The 21,238-nt window shown below is 38.4% G+C and overlaps 1 protein-coding gene across 7 annotated transcripts in view; it reads left to right on the top strand.

Moving 5' to 3' along the window:
• PLCB1 (phospholipase C beta 1) overlaps positions 1-21,238 on the top strand; it is a 346,674-nt gene that overhangs the window by 184,832 nt on the left and 140,604 nt on the right. For all 7 annotated transcript variants that reach the window (XR_014943800.1, XM_085541097.1, XM_015857085.3 and 4 more), the window contains exons 4-5: positions 10,128-10,268; positions 16,709-16,788. Coding sequence is in view for 6 of the 7 variants with exons in the window: in XM_085541097.1 (XP_085397223.1) it covers positions 10,128-10,268; positions 16,709-16,788 (221 nt within the window). In the remaining variant the exon portion in view is untranslated. The remainder of the gene's footprint in view (positions 1-10,127; positions 10,269-16,708; positions 16,789-21,238) is intronic.

Genomic DNA, 21,238 nt, shown 5'->3' with positions numbered 1-21,238 from the left:
TTGGTTGGAAAACCTCTTATCTAAATGAAACAGCCTTAAGTTGTTGGATGTAGTTCATTAAATTCTTGGATAACTAAGAGTTTTTCTATCATTTAGCAAATGATATTAGGAAGAAAAGTGTTGATTCCCATTCTAGGTGTAAGAAATTGATTTCTTTGCAGACTGGCAAGATTTGAACAAGAAAAAAAAGAGTTAAATTTCCTTTGCCTTTTTGCACTCTTTCTCAACTGCTGTAAGTCCAGGTCAACATCCTTGATGTTAGGAAAGTTGTTAAGGATGTAAGTTAATATAGAATTCTGGTTTTCTCTTTATTTCACTGCGTCATCTGGCATTTGCATTCAGAGATCATCAAAGTTTTTCTGGTTGTTTCTGAGGTTTTAAGCATCCTTTGGTTCTTTACATGTTCATAAAATGTTTAATCATTCTCTTCCTGGGAAAGAGTAAGCAAATGAACATCAAGGATGGAGGTATATTTTTAATTAGAGTTCTTCAATGAGTTTTGTCTGATTTTGGTAAGAATGTCAACTACTGACTTTATTGGTTTTTTTCTGAATCATGAGAAAAACTAACAGGAAAGGAGAAACTTGAAGGACCAAGATAGACCTGATTGCTGACACTATTTCAAGTAGTTGTTTTTCATAGTGCTCCATATGTGTGTACGGGCAAATTTCGGTTTAGTTCTATAACATATATGCAAAAGTTGGTTTCTGTCCCACAGGGTTTGCGGCTGGATTTTTCTTCTTGTCATGATGCAGTCGGTTTTCTTTGGAGATCATTTTCCAATACACTCATCTCAATATTCTGATATTGTTTGGCTGCTCATGGGTATGTAGTATTCAGGATTTCCACTAGGTCTGTTCTTCAAGTCGATGCATTACACGCTTCTTAGTCTGACATCAGATCGGTCATCCACAATGTTTAATATTCTTTTTGTTGATTACTTCTCAATAACATAGAATGCAAAACAAACTGCTTAAATTAATGCTCGTGATTTCCCTGCAGGATTTCTTCTCTCTGCAGCAGCTCATCAAAGACTGCTCTTTTGGAATGTTCTCAGCAGTGACTGAACACATTTCTTATACTTTTCACAGGTGGTGAGATTAATTTATCACACAGCCACCCAAATCTAAGTTCTGCTTTTTTTTCTTGGTTTCCTTTGTCTCTGCTTGAGAGACACAGCCAGAAGGTACATCTATAGTTCTTTACTCACACTCCTGGTAGATTGCTTACTTTTTCTTCTTAGAACTCGTGTTCTAAAATAACCTGTTTCTTCCCTTTTTTTTGTTACACATTTATAAAAGAAGTTAAGATCTACTTAGGAAAATCACCTTATCAGGAGTAAAATTATGCTGACCAACTTTTAAAAAACAATCTTAAATCAATTCTGTTTTGATTATAGATTACTACATATACTTCATCATCTTAAGCACTGACCTCACCTGGATGAATTACTTAGCCATGTGGCTTTTCAGCTGATATTGTGACAGGAATCAGAATTTCAGAGTCCAGTCATCTCTGAAGTAATGAATGCTCCTTTGCCTTTGTGGCGCCTGGCTTGGATGCCTGCAGAGCTGGATGGTGACATTGAGCTGGGGCAATCCTACTTAGGTGACCTGCAGGGAATAGGCTCATTTGTGCTGCCTAATTGTGCACCAGATTTCAAGAGACTGTAAATGTATCTTTGCTTCTGAGTTATTATACTGGTATGTAGTAAAGTGAAGTTAAGGTTTTGTGACAACTGATGGTGCATTAGTACCTGCCTTTTGAAACAGAAATGAAATGGGTGTGCCAGCATGAGAAGGATCACTGTCTGATTTGCAAGGGCTGAGCAGCTGGTACTGTCCAGGAGGGCAAAAAGTGTGCTTGGAGCTCAAGCAGGAGCAGCTTGTACTTTTTATTTCTGCAAGTCTCGATGCCATTCCCCATGTTGTCACTAGGGTAGAATCTGTTGCTGCATCATTGAATTTGTTTGCTATACTGCTAATGAGTTTCTTGGAATTAAATATTTGAACGTAATGGGAATAGTGGTTGTTCACAGCAATTAAAATCAGGTAAATTGAAACCTTTACTGATATGCATCCCATATGACTTAGTAATTGAAAAAAACAAAGTTATAGCAACTATTAAAACCTAGAGTTCTCCCAGTGACAACAGAAAAATGTGTCCTACAAGCAGGTAAGAAATAATGCTAGCGTGACCAAGCAGGATGTCTCATTCTTTTATATCTGTGTAACTGAAATGGTGTGATAATAAGCTGCTCGTTAGTCAGATATTTTCAATTATAGCTTTCTGTGTTTCCTCTGTTATTTTTATACCTGCTAGGTAGTTGATGCTCTCAGCACTACAGACAATCTGGATATGCATACTTCCACCAGCTGAAAAAATACATTAAAATGAAAGCTTTAGCCAGTATAGAACACTCAAAAGCATGGTAGGCATTCATGCAGTTCCTCTCATTCAACTGGTTCCAAGCATTTCGATTTTTACAAATGCAATATAAATAAATAGCTGAATGTACCTCTCTCTCTGAGGTAACCCTATTAAAATAACTCTACACAATGTTTCATAATTGGAAGAACAGTACCTTGGGAGATTTACAGATATGTGGAAATTCAGCTGATCTTCCAGCAATTCCTGCTTGTATGTGGTATGTAAGCCACTGTCCAAATAATTTGATCCTAAGACTTTATAGTTCCAATAGTCTAATATAGACTTAAGAAAATGAATTAAGAGAAGGAACATGAAAATGAGAGATATTTCTTTTCTGAGCTTTCTCTTCATCTATTTCTTTAAAGTCACGTTGGAGAAAATCTCACAGTACTCTGAGAAGGGAAAAAGAGAAAGGCAGGGTGTGTGTTAAAGTTTGTAAAATAACAAACCCTTTGCAGCTAATAGGAAGGGGTAAAACTTCAGTGAGCTAGAAAACATCCACTGTTTATGGTAGTAGATTTCTTCTAGATATTTTACCTTTTCTAAGTTGTCATTTAAATTAACGTAAACTGAGACAAAGTATTTTAATGTTAACCACAATTACAACCAAAAAAAAAAAAAAAAAAAAACCAACCTTGAGAAATACCACATGTGGTAGGTTAGGAAGTTTGCATTCACCCTTGGGGTTGGTTGGAATGCAGCGTCTTTAAACTATGCCCAGTTTAAAGCTGGCAAAACTAAAACTCTAAGGAAAAAAAATGGACATTAGAAAGCAGAACCAAGCCCATCTGCTCCATCAGAGGAGCTGGGCAATACTCTAGAAATGCTCCATGTAATTAGCTGGGCAGATGGTCAACTTGAGTCCAGTTAGATTTGCTTAGAGTCATCTTTTAAGAAACATCCTTTGGTTTTGTACACACTGAGATCATTTACACAGGAATTATAGTCCCAAATGAAGGATTCAATTTTTAAACAAGACATTGGTGTTATTTCTGTGCATTTCTGGCCATGGAGATAGTGTGCCAAACTAGGACACATTTTTATCCCTAGAAATGAGAAGCAGCTTCAAAGAAGGCTTGCTGGTATTTTGGTCATTTATTGATCCGATACACTTTTGCAAGATGTGCAAAGACAGATTTCTTAACAGAAAGAACACACTGCGCATTTTATTTTTACTGGACTAAACATTCCAGGATTAATGATTGTGAATTTGGTAAAAGTGAGTTTGTCACATAAATGAACATATATCAAACTTCCTGTGAATTCTGTGTTAATAGTACAGAAGACAGTTTGGAGAACACTGTTTTGAGTATCTTTGATGTACTAATTGGAGTATTTTCATTTCACATGATTGTCATTAAGAAAGACAGGCAGAATCCTTTCATCGAGTTCTGTAGTTATGATTCCCACATATGGACATTCTGTCTAGTCAGTGAAAGGCGTTGCTGAAAGATAAACTATTGATACGTTTTACTTTGGTCTCAACAAAGGAAGGAGGGAGAAGAAATGTGTTACTTTGATAGTCGAGTCTGTCAATCCACTTATTTGGAAGTTTTCAGGCCTGTAGTGTTGCTAAGGGATGTGTGACAGGAACAGCATCTGAACCAGCTCTGAAATCTGAATGGGGGTTGGTAGTGGTAAATTTAATTCAGTTAGCAAGAGCATTTGGTTTCTGAGGGTCACACTGCTGCAGCTCTCTACTTCCTAAGAATCAGCACAGGGGTTTGGTCTCATTGCATCGACAGGGTTGGTGTGTGGGGCCCCAAACCTGTCTCCTGTAACCCACTCCCGTCTGCATCTCATGCTCTGTAGGGAGAGAGGAGGCTGTCAGGTGAGTATTTCATTCCTGGCTGAGATAGCTGGGAAACTCCTGCCTAGGAAGGTGCTTTGTGGGCCAGCAAGTCAGTGCTTTGCAAATCTGCTAAGTCCTGAATTATCCACAGTCTGGTTTTAGAAGTAGCTCAGTATTTCTAAGTCACGGTGCCTCTGCTATAGCTACTTGTGCTTCAAGTGTTAAGATACAGCATTTGGGAATCTGGGTCAAATATTCAAAAAGTACAAGCTATATATGTATATATACAGTTTTGTTGATGAATACTCTCTGATAAGGCATTCTTGAAGATAAGATTTTGTTCTATTTCAAGAAAATCTGTGGGAGTTTTTTCTTGGCCAGAGTTACAATGTAAAGTCTTGTTTTAACAAGGTTCTTTGTTTAATTTAAGCATAATGATTGAATTCTTCAAGGGAAACTCTTTGCATATGAAGCTGTCAAATTAAGCTTCTTTCTTCTTCCCTCTCCCTCTTTCCTGGGATACCTAAAGCATTAGAAAAATTTAAAAACAACAAATAAACAAAACAGTTATGAATGCTTCAAAATTTTCTTCCACACACTGGAACTGAAGTTTACTTTAAGTTTTGTTTCAATCTTTTTCAATGTTGAGGTCATAAGGACACAAGTAAAACAGTATGGGATTGTTAAAAACTTGAGTCTAAGGAATATAGAAATAAAAAACATGTAGAACCTTGAAAATGTACGACTAAATGTGCAATTCTAGCTATTCCTGTGTAACACATTTTTTCTTCATTAAATATAGTGTTTTGAACTAAGAATGTTCCTAGACTTGTAGTGCCAGAAACAGAGGTTGTTTGGAAATCACAAGTCAGATTGACAGGAATGATGGAAGCAGCTGATTTACACTGAGTTTGTACATAGGATTTGGTGGGTGTTTTTGGTTTGTTTTTTTTTTTTTTTTTAGCCATCTGTTTTTTGGAGGCTTTGGGATCCCTCATACCTATTGCTTCAGTAGGACTTCTGTATTTAACTGATATCTGAAAGGTGATGTTTTACTGCATGAGATGGAGAAGAAAATTGTTTTGATTGGCAGCTGTTTGGGAGTAGGGAAGGTATGACATGTTATGCGCACTGGACTGTTGTACACAGTGCATGCTTGTGTAATTTCATCTACATGCAGTATAGACAAAGGAGTCCTGATCTATGCCTGCCACACAAATTGTGGTAACAGGACAGCACTTGTAAATGAGAAGTAGGACAATATACACTACTGTTACTGCTGTTCAACTCAGGCTGTGGTATTTTCTATAATTACTCACTTAGATCATTTGTATTTTTAAGTGTACTCAAAAACTAAAAGATTATCTTGCAGCACTTGAGTTGCATCATTTTCAGGAACCTACAAGTTCTGTCTGACTCTTTTGGTATTCTTCCAGTTGGCCATTATGTCGTCCATAACTGTTAGGCCCTGAGGGAAGTCTTTAGAGTCTGACAGGCTCTGCTCATGCTTAACGTCCTCCTGAGGACAGGCAGCTGCTCCCAGAAACACTGCCATTGCTCAGTGAAGCATTAGGAACATGAGAGGTTGCACAGCATCCAAGGTGACACCTTGGATGTGTTCAAGTCAATGCTTGAGAGCTGCACGAAGTAAATCCTAAATGCTTTTGGCTTGGAGAGGGTAAAGGAGAGATGGATAGCAAAATCAGGTTGTTGGGAGGAAGAGACTGTGCCTCTTTATCTGATATCCAAGTACTTCATGCATCATAAGGTGAACCACAGCAGCAGTAGAGCTCCCAGGCTGGTGCTTGTGTCGTGGTTCCCTGCATCAAATCAAAGGTGAAATGTGTTGCTAATTGGTTATGAGGGCTGATCTGTAACATCTCACGGCAGCATTTTGGGTATGGCAGTGTGCTTTAAAAGCAGCGGCACATCCTCTCAGGCAGATGGCGTGTAGCAAGTTTTCAGAAAGAAGTCAAAAGAGATGGCGATCATATTAAAAGATGTGCAGCGCTCACTGTATGCACAGAGGAGAGCGGGCAGGGATTTGAATTTCAGCACCGAGCTATATCCTCATCACTCCAGCCACAGCTGAATGCAGTCTTTGCAGAGATTGCAGTTAAAGTGTCATTGTCGTTAAACACCTTAGGTTTACATTATTTTTACGGTTTCCAGTGGAAGAAGATACAGCAGGAGAAAGTTTGGAAGCCTGATTGAAATCTGTTTTGATCTGTCTGTACACAGGATCCTGGTTTTTAACAAATCATCTTTATTCAGTGGTTGTTCATGAATGTGGTAGAAATTCCATAATCCCTTTTTTCATGTTTCTGGCTGCTTTTTCTTCTACTTTCTATTTTTGTTTTGCATTGATTTACGGTATATTTTCCATGGATAGTTTTCTAAAGGGAAGACTGCAGAAACAAATAGGGAGGATTTTGTTTTATTTCCCAAAGGGGCTGAGGCTTCTGTCCACCTCTTGCCTCATTTTGAGGTAGGTCATTTCATCTGTAGGGGGTTCTAATGCTGTTTGTGCCATCATTGTTATCTCCTCTGTACTCTCCTGCTTACATTTCACATTTTCCCTTGGGAATCTGTCAGTCCTTTAGCTGCAGAAAGGTCCCAGCATAAATGCTGGCTTATCTGGCCTGGCTTAAGGGCTGGTCTTCGGGCAGCTTTGCTCCTTGAACTGCAGCTCCTGCAGGACCTCAGTGGGAGAGAAGATGCAAACTAACACCCAAACCTTTTCTATAAAAGTGGTGTAAGATGTTTCTTCGTCTGAAATCATCAAATCAGTGTGTTGCAAAAGGAAGTGATGTGACTTAAATGGGGTTCATCAATAGCCTGCTGCTTATTGAGCATCCCATGGATGTGTTCCCTAAAATGACTGAGCTTCAGTAACCTAGATGTTTAAAAAATGACTATGATCAGTATTTAATAGACATCACTCTTCTGAATGTCTCCCTAAGAGATTGATATGCTCATAATGAGGCCCCAGTCTTGCAAAGAGCTTACTCTCAAAGCCAGTCTGCGTGCTCATGAGCCAGTATATTAAATACAACTGCAAACAGCATCAGACTTTCAGTCTCATTCCTCAAAATGGAATTATCAAAATAATCCAATTTACGTAAAAGGAGCTAAATTTGGTCATACTGTCTAGGTGGTTGTTTTTTTCTTTCATTTCTTTTTTTGTGTGTGTGTTTTTCCCCCATATGCTTTCCTATCAGCACAGGATCTTCATCTCCATGGGAAAACCTGCTGACATTTTCAACAATGTTTGGTTTGTAGAGCTTTGATAGTCTTCAAGATGTTGGTAAAGAATATTTTGCTGATCTGCTGAGCAGCATTTGTAGTTATGTGGGTATGTGCAGTGGTAATAAAGGAACAGAGCTCCTTGGCTGTGGCAAATACACCCATGGCAGTGGTGAGAAAGGCCCTGAATTCTGTTAGTATCAAGATTATTTCCTTTCACTGAATTCATAGCTATAGATAGGTAATATTCTATTTTAAGTCTGTGCAATGGAGCACATGGAAGATTGTACTGAAGTGCCTTAGGATACACAGTGGATGCCCTTTATTAATAGGTGTTACATTGCAGTCAGATAATGTGTTGCTAGAAGGGATTGTGTGTTTCAGATTTTGTTGAGAAGTCATAAGAGAATAGAAAAATACCCATCCTAACAAGGCAGCCCAAGGTGAATGATCTGTCTTATTTCTTGCCTTTAAAACCTGGAGAACAGTTTTGTGATTTGGAAGACCGTATCATACTGATACTGCCTGGTTGGCCACTTACTGTGCATTTCTAAAGCCAGCTCCAAATTATCTCTTATTTTCTGGGAGGAGGAGAGGGGATGACTTTGCTTTGAAAAATAAATCATCCCATTTCAAATATGGTTTCAGTTTGTTCTGTGATGACTAATGTGTGTTTTAGACAAACTAGAGGATGATCCATCAGAGATGCATCTTATATTTGACTATAAATACGAGGGGGAAAGGTTACCCTCTTTCTTCTTTTGTTGATGTGATTGCAGTTCATCACTACAGTGATACTGTGAGCAATAGCTTCAGTCGGGGAAAGGAAGAAAGGAATGACAAGTATGTGAAAGAGAGTAAAAACCGACAGTCCTATCTGAGATCATAAAGAATGATATTCTTCCCAGCCAACCACTTTAGTAGAAGCATATATCAGTTTGATTTTGAGTTAGAAAAAGTAGGAATTTAAAAGAAAATGAACTCTGATCTCCCAAAGAAATTAGACGATGCTTTATAACATCCAACCTGTAAATAAAATAGAAAGTAACTCATCTAATTGTACTCCCCCACTAACTTAGTATCTTCAGGGCATTTCTCTGGCTTTTCTCCTAAATCCTAATTAACACAATTTCTTTGTCTTTCTTCAAATCCACGTCACTGGAACTCAACTACTTTTATATCCCTCTTCTGCCTTTCTGTTATGTAAAAACACATCATTAATTTGTTTATTCCTGAAATCTTCTTTGTCTCAGAGCACAAACATATCCCTCCTTTAAACTCCCAGATAGGATTATTCTGTTTTCCTGCAACACTTGCCATTGCACCTGGTATTTAATGAGGCTCAGAGTTCTATGATAGACAGCCTTGTAACTTCTTTCCTATTAAAGTATACCGTACTTCAAAATGTTCTCCCAAACCTTGGGAAATACTTAGTGAGTATATACGTAACTCTGTTGTCTTTTCAGCTGAGGTCTCAATGGATGTACAGTTTCATCCATGAGAAATGGCCCTTCATACCATTTTTTTAAATATAAAATGTAATTTGTATTAGTTGAAATTTCGATTGTATTTCAGAAGTTAAGAAGCACTGTAAATAACAAATGTGTCTGCAGACAGAGGTGGGAAAAGGTTCACGAGAGAATGAAATGCAGCCCGCATCATGGATTTGTGAAGTTTTGAAATCCAGAAACAGATTCTGTGTAGAGATTAGTGAAGAAACTGAGTGTAATTCTGTAATGATCTACTTTGCTGTCCTTTTTAAATATTTATACCAGACTGAAAAACCTTGCTTGAGAGGAATCCTGAACTTTCAAATTATACTGACCCTATTAAAGGGTTGAATTCAGTCATGCAAGACTGCTTTTCATCTACCTTTGCCTTTATAAACTTCATCCTGAGGTTGTTGAGTACCAAGCAGTTTTCACGCTTTGTGAGTGCATTTCTTGGAAATGCTACAGTCTGATCTGATAGAAACTTGTAAGCTACAGTATAACCTGAAGTTGTTTCTCACATTCTTAAGCTTCTTAAGCTACCAGTGAAGTTGAAGTTCAGACTATTCTCAGCTAGTAAAACAGTGTGTGTATGTATGTGTATATATATATATATATATGTGTGTGTGTGTATATATATATATATATTCATGTAGATGTTATGTAGTGAGATAGATGTCGTAATATAAATAATGTATAGCCTTTTGGACTTGAAGAAGGAGAGCATCACCAAGCTTACATACATATAGTTAGGGCAGTCAATTCTAGACAGTTTTTTTTCATTTGCTATGAGAAGCTAAGTTCTCCTTTCTTGAGCTTTATCTATAATCTAGGAAAATCAGAGTGAATCCTTCTGTTGAGGCCAGTATCCTTTGAACAGATGGTGTATATTCAGCAAGTGAAATAGTTCACATCTGCTAAAGAGCCAAAATAGCTGACAATAGGAGATTGCAGCCATTAACTGGACAGTTTCTCATCCATACTGTGCTAATACAGACCTCAGAGGCTTTGAAAGGTTTACTGTAGAGATTTTTTAATATTATCTGTGATGAACGTTACAGTTTTTAATGAAGAATTAATAGACCATAATCTAGTACAATCTCATTTAAAATGCTTGAAATAAGACAAAATTTCAGAACTGAAGTATTTTGTGATATGGTTACTTGCAGGATCCAAAGCTGCGTGAGCTGTTGGATGCTGGGAATGCTGGAAGTCGACTGGAAAATCGAATGATAACTGTTGTCTATGGACCAGACCTGGTCAATATATCATACTTGAACTTGGTGGCATTTCAAGAGGACATAGCAAAGGTAATGTGCTTTTATCTGTGACATATGAAATTAAAGTATTGTTTTGAGATATGGATAAATGAGATAAAAGTGGAGATTGCTATGAAATGAGCCTCAATTCTGCTATAGAACTATGCTGTTCCATATGAAAGAAGAAATGTGCGATCATAATTTTCTGGGAATATGTTCAGCAAATCTGATGTCACAGATGTATGTGCCCATCTTCTGAGCACTTCTTGTTACTCTATCTAAAGCCCAAGTAAGAACTGTGAAAATAATCATATATGCAAATTATTACTCTGATATAACAAGTATAGGACACATTGATGCCTTTCAGTAGTTATCACTCTTTTATGCTAGTTCTATGTGTGAAAATTAGGGACAATCTGTCAACTTTTTATGGTTGACCTGCATCAGAGCAGTGTGAGTCTACAGGTCTGCCTTGCATCCTCAAGTGTGTCTGCAGGCAGATACTTAATATAACTTGCTCTCATGACATTTTCTGTGGGTGCTGCGAATTCAGCTTTACTCAAGTGTTTTGCCTGCCAATATCTCTTGAAAAGGGTTGTACCTCAGCTAAGTAATTTTTCCATGCAGGTAGGCAGTACTTTCATTTCTGTTCAACAAGCCACAGCAAACACAGTTGTGTTTGACAAACAAGTTACAGTTGTTACTTGTGTATGTTTACTTTTTTCCTTCCTTCACCTTCTGTGTGATTTAAAAGTACTTAATGAAGTGGAAGCTCTTGGATTTATCTATCCCAAAATGGCATCCAAAGCAGCTTTTCTTTTCACTTTCTTTCATGTAGATAAATTCAGATGATAACCTCCAGATAACCATGCACTGAACATGCTTTCATACAGCTTTCATCCTTGAGTCCATTAGATTGCTCTGAATAGATGATTTTTGTATAACCAGCTGCTATTTAACAACGGTGAGCAGTTACTCTGTTACACAAGTGCCAGAAGATGTCAGACCAGTTAAAAAATGATCAGGATGAAAGTTTTAAACCTAAATGGATTAATTTTTGCTTGCCAACTTTCTGCTTTCTTCATTAGCCAATTGGTAAATCTGGTGGGAGCAGTTCCCTCTGTTTCTTTTATATGAAAGCATAGAAGCAAAGTTCATGGTGATCCCAGTGACTGCTGTGTGGGAAGTGGTGTTCTCAGACTTGAGAACATGTAGCTATAATCTACAGGCATGGTTAAGAAAGTCAGCACTGCTAAAGTAATGGCAATTGATACAACTCAAGGGGAAAACTAAGCATATGACAGAAAATGAAAAGGTATGTTAAAGCTTTAATAGCAAAAATTGTTACCTCTTACCAAGGGAGAGGGAAAATCACCTCAATCAGAAGCATATGTCCTTTCTTGTCTAGCCAGCAATCACTGAACCTGTTTGCTCAGACAGTTCTGAAATTGGTATTTTAGACCCATTTTCTGTTTGTTAATGGAAAATTGAAAAGCTGTTGACAAAACCATGTTTTGGAGAAGCTTTGCTGTTCTAAGTCCTGAGTACTTTCTGTGATCTGAGTGAGAAAGAATCTGAATTTTTCTTTTTATTAGTACATGTTAGGCCAAGTAAATGCATACTGTACCTTCAGGCAACAATGCCTGACTGATATGTTTCTCAAAGCACTGCAGACTAGCTTCACTTACTTTGAAATCTCACTAAATATGCTGATTATTTCAATTAAAACAGTTTGATTGCTATTGAACACATCTAAGAATTCTTGCTTGTTTAACATATTTTCTTACTTTTTATGAACTAGACCACAGAATTTGGTCTTTAACCTCTCCTGGACCCATGGAGTGACTCAGATGTCTTTATAAGTAAATACATTAAGCAGAAAGAATTTCTTTGGGGAGCTCAGAAGAAGGTGTTTAAATGCAAGAAGTTTTAAATGTCACACATGCAAATTTTGACCCTACTTCTTGCTGACATTCAGGGAAAGGAAGTGCCAGTGAATAACTCCCCCACCGTTCTCTTTTCAGTACATGAATACTTTTCTCTTTAACCCTGTATTTTTGATACCCACCTTTTCAATCTGCCATCCCTTACAGGAGAGAGTCAAAGTAGACTTTACGGATCTTAACAAGGAAGTTAAAATCATTCCTCTATGAGATTTCCTTCCTTTGCAGAAAGCTTACTGTCCATCACCTCCGCTGTTTAAGTTATGGGAAAATTATGAAGACCTGAGCTGTGGCCTTTTGAAGTTGCTTTCAGTGAGCTAAAAATTATAATGTTTTTGTTTCATTTGCATTCCTCCAGGAGAAGGCAACTAATATTTAAAGTGTGGTGAGCTGAAGTGTGCTGACCAGCTGGTTTGCTCAGAGAAAGCAGCTTGAAATCCTTTAGGTAGTGTTCTGAAAAGCACACTGCTGGACACATCTGGATAATGAACAGAAGTAGCTCAGCTGCAACTCTTGCTTATTTTCAACATGATATGTCTATGCTTGTCTTAGGACAAGGTTTGTGAGCGTCTACAAGTGTGTAGTACTACAGAAGCAAGGCTAAATAAATAATTTTACTCTTGGACTTTTTCTGAGCAGATGCTCTTTTTCCATGTTTCTGTTCCAACATGAAGTCCAACCTGTGAACCTCTGCATCTCCTCTATGATATTTCATTCTCCTGCCAAATTCTGTAACTTCAAATCTGAACTTCCCATCTTTCCTGTCTCCTTCCTGTTGCTCTCTTCTCTGACTCTCACATCAACTCAAGCACATCCTGCCCATAGAGATCCATACTCAGAGCCTAAGGAATTTCATTGCTCTTCAATTTGATGAGCATTGGATCAGTTCCATTGATAAGAATGTGAATTCCTCTGTAAGTAATATGATATCAAAGATGGTTCACAGGTTGTTTGTTAATGTGCTTCCCAAAATATACATCTTTTTTGTTTTTTTCTTTAATATTTAAGAGGTTTTTCAGTGCAGTAAAATGTTAAAATAAGAAATACATATCTATTTTTAAGATATAAAATTCATAATGATATTGGAAGTGTAGGATTTCAGTAACTTTCTTGGTTAATTTTCCACCAAAAACAAGCATGCAAGGACATTGTCTCTCACGTAGTCAGTTCTGACTTGAAGGAAATGTTTTGAAGAATCTGTCCTGTCATTTCTTAGGACGAAAATCTCAACTCTCCCATTGAGATAAATGTCTCAGGGTATGTATCATGATGCATGTAATGGATGAGAGAAATGAGTTCACTGAGCAACAGATCTCAAAATGAACTGCTGCTCTCACGCTACCTACCGAAGCACAGAGCAGTTACATGATTTGTTAGTTAAGTTTGCAGGAACTGTATAAGTATGAATTAGTGTAACAGAATGTAGCCAAAAGGAGAGCAGGTTCATGAAGCTCTTACTGTGACGGATGTGACTCGCTTGGAATTGAATGTGTTGGAAGGCAAGAAGCTTCTTCCTCTACCAAAAGGGATCAGTCTGCAAACAGTTTGTTGGCACTGCTGTAGACCTATTTCAAAATACCCAGATTTATATTTTCCTTTTGTGTTGCAACTGTACAGGAGTCTGCTGCTACTGCGGTGATTCAGAGCTGTTATAACCTTTCAGCAGTAGGCTGTTTTCTTTCTACACATAACAGCCTTCTACCCTGCCGAGTGCTCTCACCAAGCACTGCCTTCTGGAATCGCTGCTGCTGGTAAAGGAAGCTGCACGGAGCACTGTGCATGAATTTGGGGAGCAGGCTTTACTCCACACAGTGTAGCAAAACCAAGGAAATGGAACCATTCGGTTGTGAAAGCAGTGAGACGCATCTTGGCTCACAGCTTGGTGCAGCCCATCAAAGTCAGTCAAAAGCATCTCCTTTATTTCTTCGGGTCTTTGCTCAGGGCTGTTGTTTCCCCTCCTGCTGAGGGTTCAGACCAATGCCTGGGAAGATGACGTGATCCTTGGCATGTTTTGTGATCTTGGTTTTTCAGTTGCAGCTTTTTGGTGCCTGGAATGAACACTATAAATGTGAGAAGCAATTAGCAATTATTACTTGTGATGTGGTACCTGTGTCACTAGAAATGGCTCAGCCTGCAGGTAGCCCTTAGAATGTTTTGCAAGGGCGATGCAATCATTGGAAGAACCAGGAAAAGCAAGCAAAGAAACATGGCAAGGCTGTGTTTATAAATAACATTTGTGACCAGCATGTAATAACTGAGTTCTCCTTAAATTCCTGTGAAAAAGCTGTCGGACAAAGAGAATGAAGAGCTGGGTTATGGGCTACTCCTGAAAAGCCATCAATATATTTTTTAGAAATTCTTTTTAAGCCCAGCAGAGCCAGTGAGATCAAAACAAAGCCAATCAAGGTCTACTAAAAGATCTGTTTCTGATTTCTCAACAATGTTTTGTGTCGCCATTAATCTTTGTAACTGTTAGTGTCACAAGGAGGAGTTTTAACTGCTATTATTAGTGCCCAAACAAAGCAGTGTTTACAAGATGAGCCTATTTTGAGCCTGGAAAAATGAGTTGCCAAGAGGAAAAAAAGGATTTTGCACTTAACACACGTTTTGTTCCAGGAGTCATAGAAGAGCAGTCACGCTGCTTACACTGACTTTTTCTCTTATTTCTCACACCACTGTGTTGTTTTTTTAAATTAGACCTAAGAAGGAAAAACAAGTGAAATAAAAATGGAAGTAGACATGAGAGGTGGAGGGGAAGGATATCTCAGCAGCAATTGTTTAACTCCTGAACAATGTGGCTGTTTGGAAGGGAGGCAGGAATATCCGTATTTCTCTGCCAGGAATTCATCCCTCCTTAGAAGAGGCTGAAGTGTGAATTTGTAAACTGCAGATTTATGGCTCTGGTAGTTGAAGGATATCCAAAGCCTATATGGAGGTACAATTATGGGTATATCTTATCTTCATTGGAAATGACTGCATGAGACTGATTACAGACATCTGATCTGTTAACTTCAGAGAATAAATGTGAACACCTTAAAAATGTGTGTATATAAAATATTAATGTCATAAACTCTCTGAAATTGATTACCTCATCAAGTGAGGTCTTTTAGGTAAAACAAGCTGGTAAGCTCCAAAGTAACAGCAACATTTGTTTCATTGGAAGCCAGTTGTACTCTTCATCATCAGTAATTTCTGTCAGAATGAAGTTCCCCTCTTGCAGGTTTTTCCTCAAAAACAGACAAACAGAAACAAAGGAGAAAGTTGAAAACTCCTGAAGAGTGGACATCTTTGTGGTCAAAGGAGTTTTGCATCTGCACCAATGTGAAAGAAAACACAATTTTAGTTTCAAAGTAAACTCAGAAAATTTCATCAAGTTGGGTGGAAAAAAAGTCCTATTGTTTGAAAGGATGTATATTTTTGTTCCTTTCTTTAAAGGAGTGAAACATGGGCACTCCAGAACTGCATCTGTGATTAAAAAGAACTGCTATTAACATTTGCAAATAAGTACTAAGCAAGGGGAAAAAATGTGCTGCTGTTAAGGGAAACAAGCAACAGGACAAGCTGAGAGAGTCTGAACTTAAGGTTATATGTGTGGCTCAGTCTTGCTAGAAGCCTGGGAAGAGACTGGGGAAAGACTTCAGAAATACGCTTAGGAATGAGGCAAAAAATGAAAGGAAAAGTGAGGGAGATCTTGAAGTTCTGTACTTGCAGGCAAAGGGTAACTTTCCATGAGCACGGGGCACAATTGTTGCCTATGGCAGTAGCCAGAGACAAAATTGCCTTAGTGAGGAACAAGATCTCCGTTTAAGGGAAAAGTGGAATTTTTCTAATTGGAGTTGCCCCTTCTCCTGATACATCAGAACTGATTTTGTTTCATATATGCATCTTCTGGTTTGTTTTTTAAGTGTTTTTGTAATGTTGGGTGATCAGATCTCAGATGGAGTCTGTAATTACAGTTCTTAATCCAGTATCTGCCATAAGAGATGAAGTATGATATTTGTTGTCTGAACGGTTTCAAGTCTGGGATTGTTTTGAGAGGGAGCGATGCAGAGGCCCTTATAACAAATTTACAAGGAGAGGCATTGCAGCAAGAGATATGTTATGGTCTGTACCATGCACTGTCAGATTTGCCTAGTTTCGGGGGGTGTAAACCCTTTCAGCCTCACTTTAAAGGATGGTTGTATAGAGTTTTTTTTAATGCTCAGTATGTCAACTGGAGTAGCGCCAAACACACAAGAAAATGTATTTCTCTGGGGTGTGTTACATCTCCCAGGATCTTAAACATGCTTTACAGAGGACGAACATTTTTCCATATGACTTTTTTCTGATACTTTGAAATGAGATATCTTTAAACATATATCTATTTGTAATAGTCTTCATTGTTTGCAGGATGAGAAATTCTAATCCCGCAGACAAGGAGGGAAACCGTGGCTGGAAAAATCAAGTTCAGACTTTCCTTAGGCAGTTCTCGCTATCACTTTTAAAAACATACAAAAGCAAAGTAAACATCTAAACTAAGCCTCATTTAATCAACTTTTATTTCTGTAGGAATGGTCAGATGAAGTGTTCAGTTTGGCAACAAATTTGTTGGCACAGAACATGTCAAGGGACGCATTTCTGGAAAAAGCGTAAGTGGCCATAGTATGTCATGCTGTGGGTGTTGCTCTTTTATCTGCGTCATTTTCCTTTTCTCTTGTTAGTCACATTGTCATCTATTGTTTCTGCTTTGATGAGTTGTCAGTTTTGTAAACATAGGCTGTCCGTTCTCATTGTTTTTAAAAGCTCGTTATCTGAACTTCATTTAAAGAAAGTCTTGGTATGGTTCTTCTCACCGAGTCATAGCAAAAAAGAAGCAGTGAATACCATCTTCCTGTTGTATGCAAAAGTAGCAACTTTAGCTGTAGTCTGAAGATCTCCACTTAATATTGAATAATATTCTGCTTCTGGGTTATTTATCTTTCTAATCTCTCTGATTTTAGCATGCTTCGGAAAGAAGCTGTAAATCTGCGCATTGAGGCTTGTTGGCACAGTGCATAGATTCAGACTTGTTTTCAACAAAGGACAAAAGCACATTTAGGGTGTAAAAACACATCTCAGAAAGGAAGAGAACTAAATCTGAGGGTAGCAAGACTCAAATGGGTGATAAATGCACATGCTGAGATGACTTTGCATAAGTCATAGCATTGAGAGCAGCATGAAACAGCCTACCAGATAATGATGACAATTAACTCAGATATTTGCTGGCCTTTTTTGTTGTTCTTAAAGAACTACAAGTTGACTGGTTAAATGCAGCTGATTGTTTTCCAGTTCTTGCTCATAGACAGAACCTCATTCCAGCAAAATAACAAGTAGAGGTTTAATTTATTAAGTCATGTCTCTGTCCTAGAAGTAAGTTAACCCACCTGTTTTGTGGACCACATAACATTGCGCATGTCTAGTTTTGCTATGTGCACCTTTTTTAGTCAGAAGTTTCTTGACTGCTTAAGTTTAATTCCAGGAACATACTTTGAAGTTACTGTTTTATGAGGAGTGTACATGTTTCCTTCTCACAGTTTGGGTGGTACAGATGGAAGTCAGCAATAGTTCTCAAAGAAACACACTTTGAAAGTTGGATGTTAAAGTAATTCTAGTTTTGTATCTGATATTGCTCTGTTAGGACAGCAATGAAATACTAGGCAAACCAAATCCCAAATGAAAGGAATAATTTAACATTTCCTGATTGGCACACTGACACAGTGTGCTAACCTATGTAGATTGAGGTAACTTAGAAGACCTTCCAGAAGATAAGTTCCTTTATGGATCAGTGGAGAAATGAATTTGTCTAGAGTAGGGAAAATGTTTTGTGTTTTTTTTCCCTTCAGGTCTTTTTGGATGTCCACAGGCCTTAGAAGGGCTGGGCCCCTCTTCCCCTCTCTCCATCAGGGCAGTGCATATTAACAGTCAGCATCACAGGGCTTGTACGAGACTCATATATTTGTTCCTAAGCTGCTTAGGCTGAATTAGATTTCACTTTATCAATGTCTCTCTGTGTGAGAGAAAAAACAAAGATTGCTTCCTTCAGCTCCATAGATTGTAGATGATTTACAGGGCTGATTTGATATTAGATTTCCATGTCCATATCATTCAAAGGTCCAGACGGCCAACAGATTTGGCTGACAGGCGTGTGATGGGGAGGACTGGGGCTGTACTTAATGTGTGCTTCACTGTGACATTCAAAGGAGTATGTTGTCACACCGTGCAGGAGAGCCAGTCTTATTTGGAGCCATTTTTCTATGATTATTCAGGCAATATTAATTAAAGATAAAGTCACTGAACACATTTTGTCAATTCAATAGCAAGCAAGCATGTTATTCCTGTGTCTTTTTTCCACTAATTAATAAATCACTTGGGAACTGTTGGGTATCCTGGGTTCTTTGCGCAGTTGCCAAATCAGAGTCAGTTAAAGAATCTTTGACTTTGAAGATTAAAACTATTTTCCCATTCTAATTACTGTTTTGATCAAAGGATTGGTTGCAGTCCTGTCAGTACCCTTTTGATGAAATAGAAAAGCAAATTGCATTAGAGGAGAATTAGAATGGAATGTTTTCTTTGTAGCATTCAGTCACTTTTAGTGTTTGCAGTGCGTTACTAAACAGATTGAGCAGCTTCCCTGCTTCGGTCAGATGAGAAAAACAGGGTTAATTTGGGAGGATATAGCTAATAAAACATGCCATTTTGGTTATAAAGTACACATTCCTGTCTCGTAATGCTGCAGTATATTCTTGTGTTGGGACACAAAAATTACCATTTCAGTATAGTAGTACTGAAGTACTGCCCAGTGCTGTAGTAAGCATCAGATGGCTTTGCTGTGGAAACTTTGGGTCAATCTTGCGCCCAAAGTTTGTCTCTCTTGGAGTCACATTAGCTGCAATGTTAATGTGTTCAAAAGCTTCAAAAAATAGAAGACAACAAAACTCCTTTAAGGAACCACTATGACATTTTTAAAATGTAGCTCAGTGCTGGGAGGCTGGGATGGGTGGTGTTCTTTGGTGACTCAGTAGCACAGTGTATTTTAGTTTTCAGGAGATGCACAGGAAGACAACATAAGGCTTTGTGGAAATGTTCCTACGTTATTTGGGGATATTAGCACGTATTGTGTCTTTGAAGTGGTTACTAATGGCATTTCCAGTTGGGAAGAACAAGAAAAGTTATTAGAACCATGCAGTTTCTTTTTCTTCTGGTAGGCCAGTGAGTAAAGTGAAAAACATACTTTAAAAAAGGAAAAAAAAAAAAAAAAGAAAAAGAAAAAATGAATGAAATACTTCAACATTGCCATTTCTCAACAGATCATGTTACAGAGGAACTCATTTATAGTTTTAATTAGATTCAAATGGAAGAGATGAAGCACTCAAAAAAAAGTATGCTTTGCAGGATGCTGCTGGTGAGCATTATGCTGGATTCCACTGGTCCTTGTGTGCTAGGAAGAACATCAGATGATTGCTGTAGGCCCAACTGCTTCCCATTAGCTACTCACAGCTACTAGCTGACTACTGTTTCAATAGGCATTGAATCAGTTACTTAAAAGATGCAGACAAAGGAAGATACCTCCTTATCCTGCTGCCTCAATCAACATGTGAGAGAAATCACAGATCCTGTGATGCTTTTAAATACTCAATTCGAAAGCTGTATAATTGCCAGCCTGTAGATGATTTCAGCATGTAATTTTTATATTGCTGCAGACTGGAAATATTACAGGCTTGTCCAGGACTGCTAAATATACACTACACTCTTGCTGGTGCAGTCATTTCATTTACCAGCAATTTGGCTTCTTCCCAGCTGAGGAGTGGCAGTGTTAAGGGTCAAAGAGAGAGACCTTCAGAGCTGTATAACAGAAGGGCTTTGGGAGGTAGGCATACTTGTGTGCAACATCCAGAGGCAATTTCAGCCTCTGGGAGGGAAGTAATACAGCCACCATTCCAGTCAAGTTTTGCAGCCTGCCTGCCTTGCTAGAGAGATCATGGGGCAGGCAGACAGGTGGATAGACATTTACCTCTATGCTTCAGCTCTATGTCCAGGTGGAAGCCACTGGCAAGTGGTGTCCCCCAGGAGCTGATCTTGGGACTGCTGCTTTTCAGCATCTTGATCAATGAGATACACTCAATTGCACTGCGTATCCTCAACAAGTTTGCTGATGACACCAGTCTGAGAAGTGCAGGCACTACAATGGTTGGGATGCCATCCAGTGGGACCTGGGCAAGCTTGAAAAATGGGCACACTTGAATTGAATGAGATTCTACAAGGCCAAGTGCAGTGTGCTGCGGTTTGTTTGGGGCAATTAAAATACATGAAATAAGTGTACAGGCTGAGAGAAGAAATCATTGAGGGCACCCCTTTGGAGAAGGACTTGGATGGTTCTGATGGAGGAAAACCTGGATATGAACCAGCTGTGTGTACTTGTAGTCCAGAAGACCAACAGCATCCTATGCTGCATCAACAGAGGGGTGGCAGCAGGGCAAGGGAGGGGGTTTCAAACTGAGCATTACTTCAAATTGAGCTTCTTCATATGGTTTACCTGGTGCATACTGCATGCATATATTCAGCCACCAGGGAAGAATGTTTTTATTGAAGATAATCAAAGGTAGAATTAGTATTTTGGAACAGGAGCAAGACAAAATGCAAAATTGAAATTGCCACTCAGCCCTGTGAGAATTTCTTAGTAGTGTAATCTGTCAGGTTGTGGATTTGAAGATGCTGAAGTTGAAACAGTATTTCTGCCTGCGCTGGGCATAGCTGAAAGAAGCCTCCTTCAGCAAAAGGATAGTGAGTGACTGGCAGCTTGGGTGAGGAGGAGTTTTAGGGGATGATAACTATGTGCATTAATGGTATTTGCAATGCCCTGTTGCAAGCCTGACGTTACTTGGCACTATAGGTGCATTATTGTTTGTGGAAAAGGTATTCACTTATCGTCAGTATCCCAGAAGATTTTCATGTTGGCAAAAAATTGATTAGAACTTAACACTTAATCACAGCAAAACTGTTGAGCTGTAACATTGGTGCAGTGGTATATTAAAAAGTAAGAATAAAATTGTAATAATAAAA

Source organism: Coturnix japonica, chromosome 3, assembly GCF_054131305.1.
Source record: "Coturnix japonica strain WE chromosome 3, WE-NBRP24, whole genome shotgun sequence".
Lineage (NCBI taxonomy): Eukaryota > Metazoa > Chordata > Aves > Galliformes > Phasianidae > Coturnix > Coturnix japonica.
This window is presented reverse-complemented; position numbering and strand designations above follow the sequence as displayed.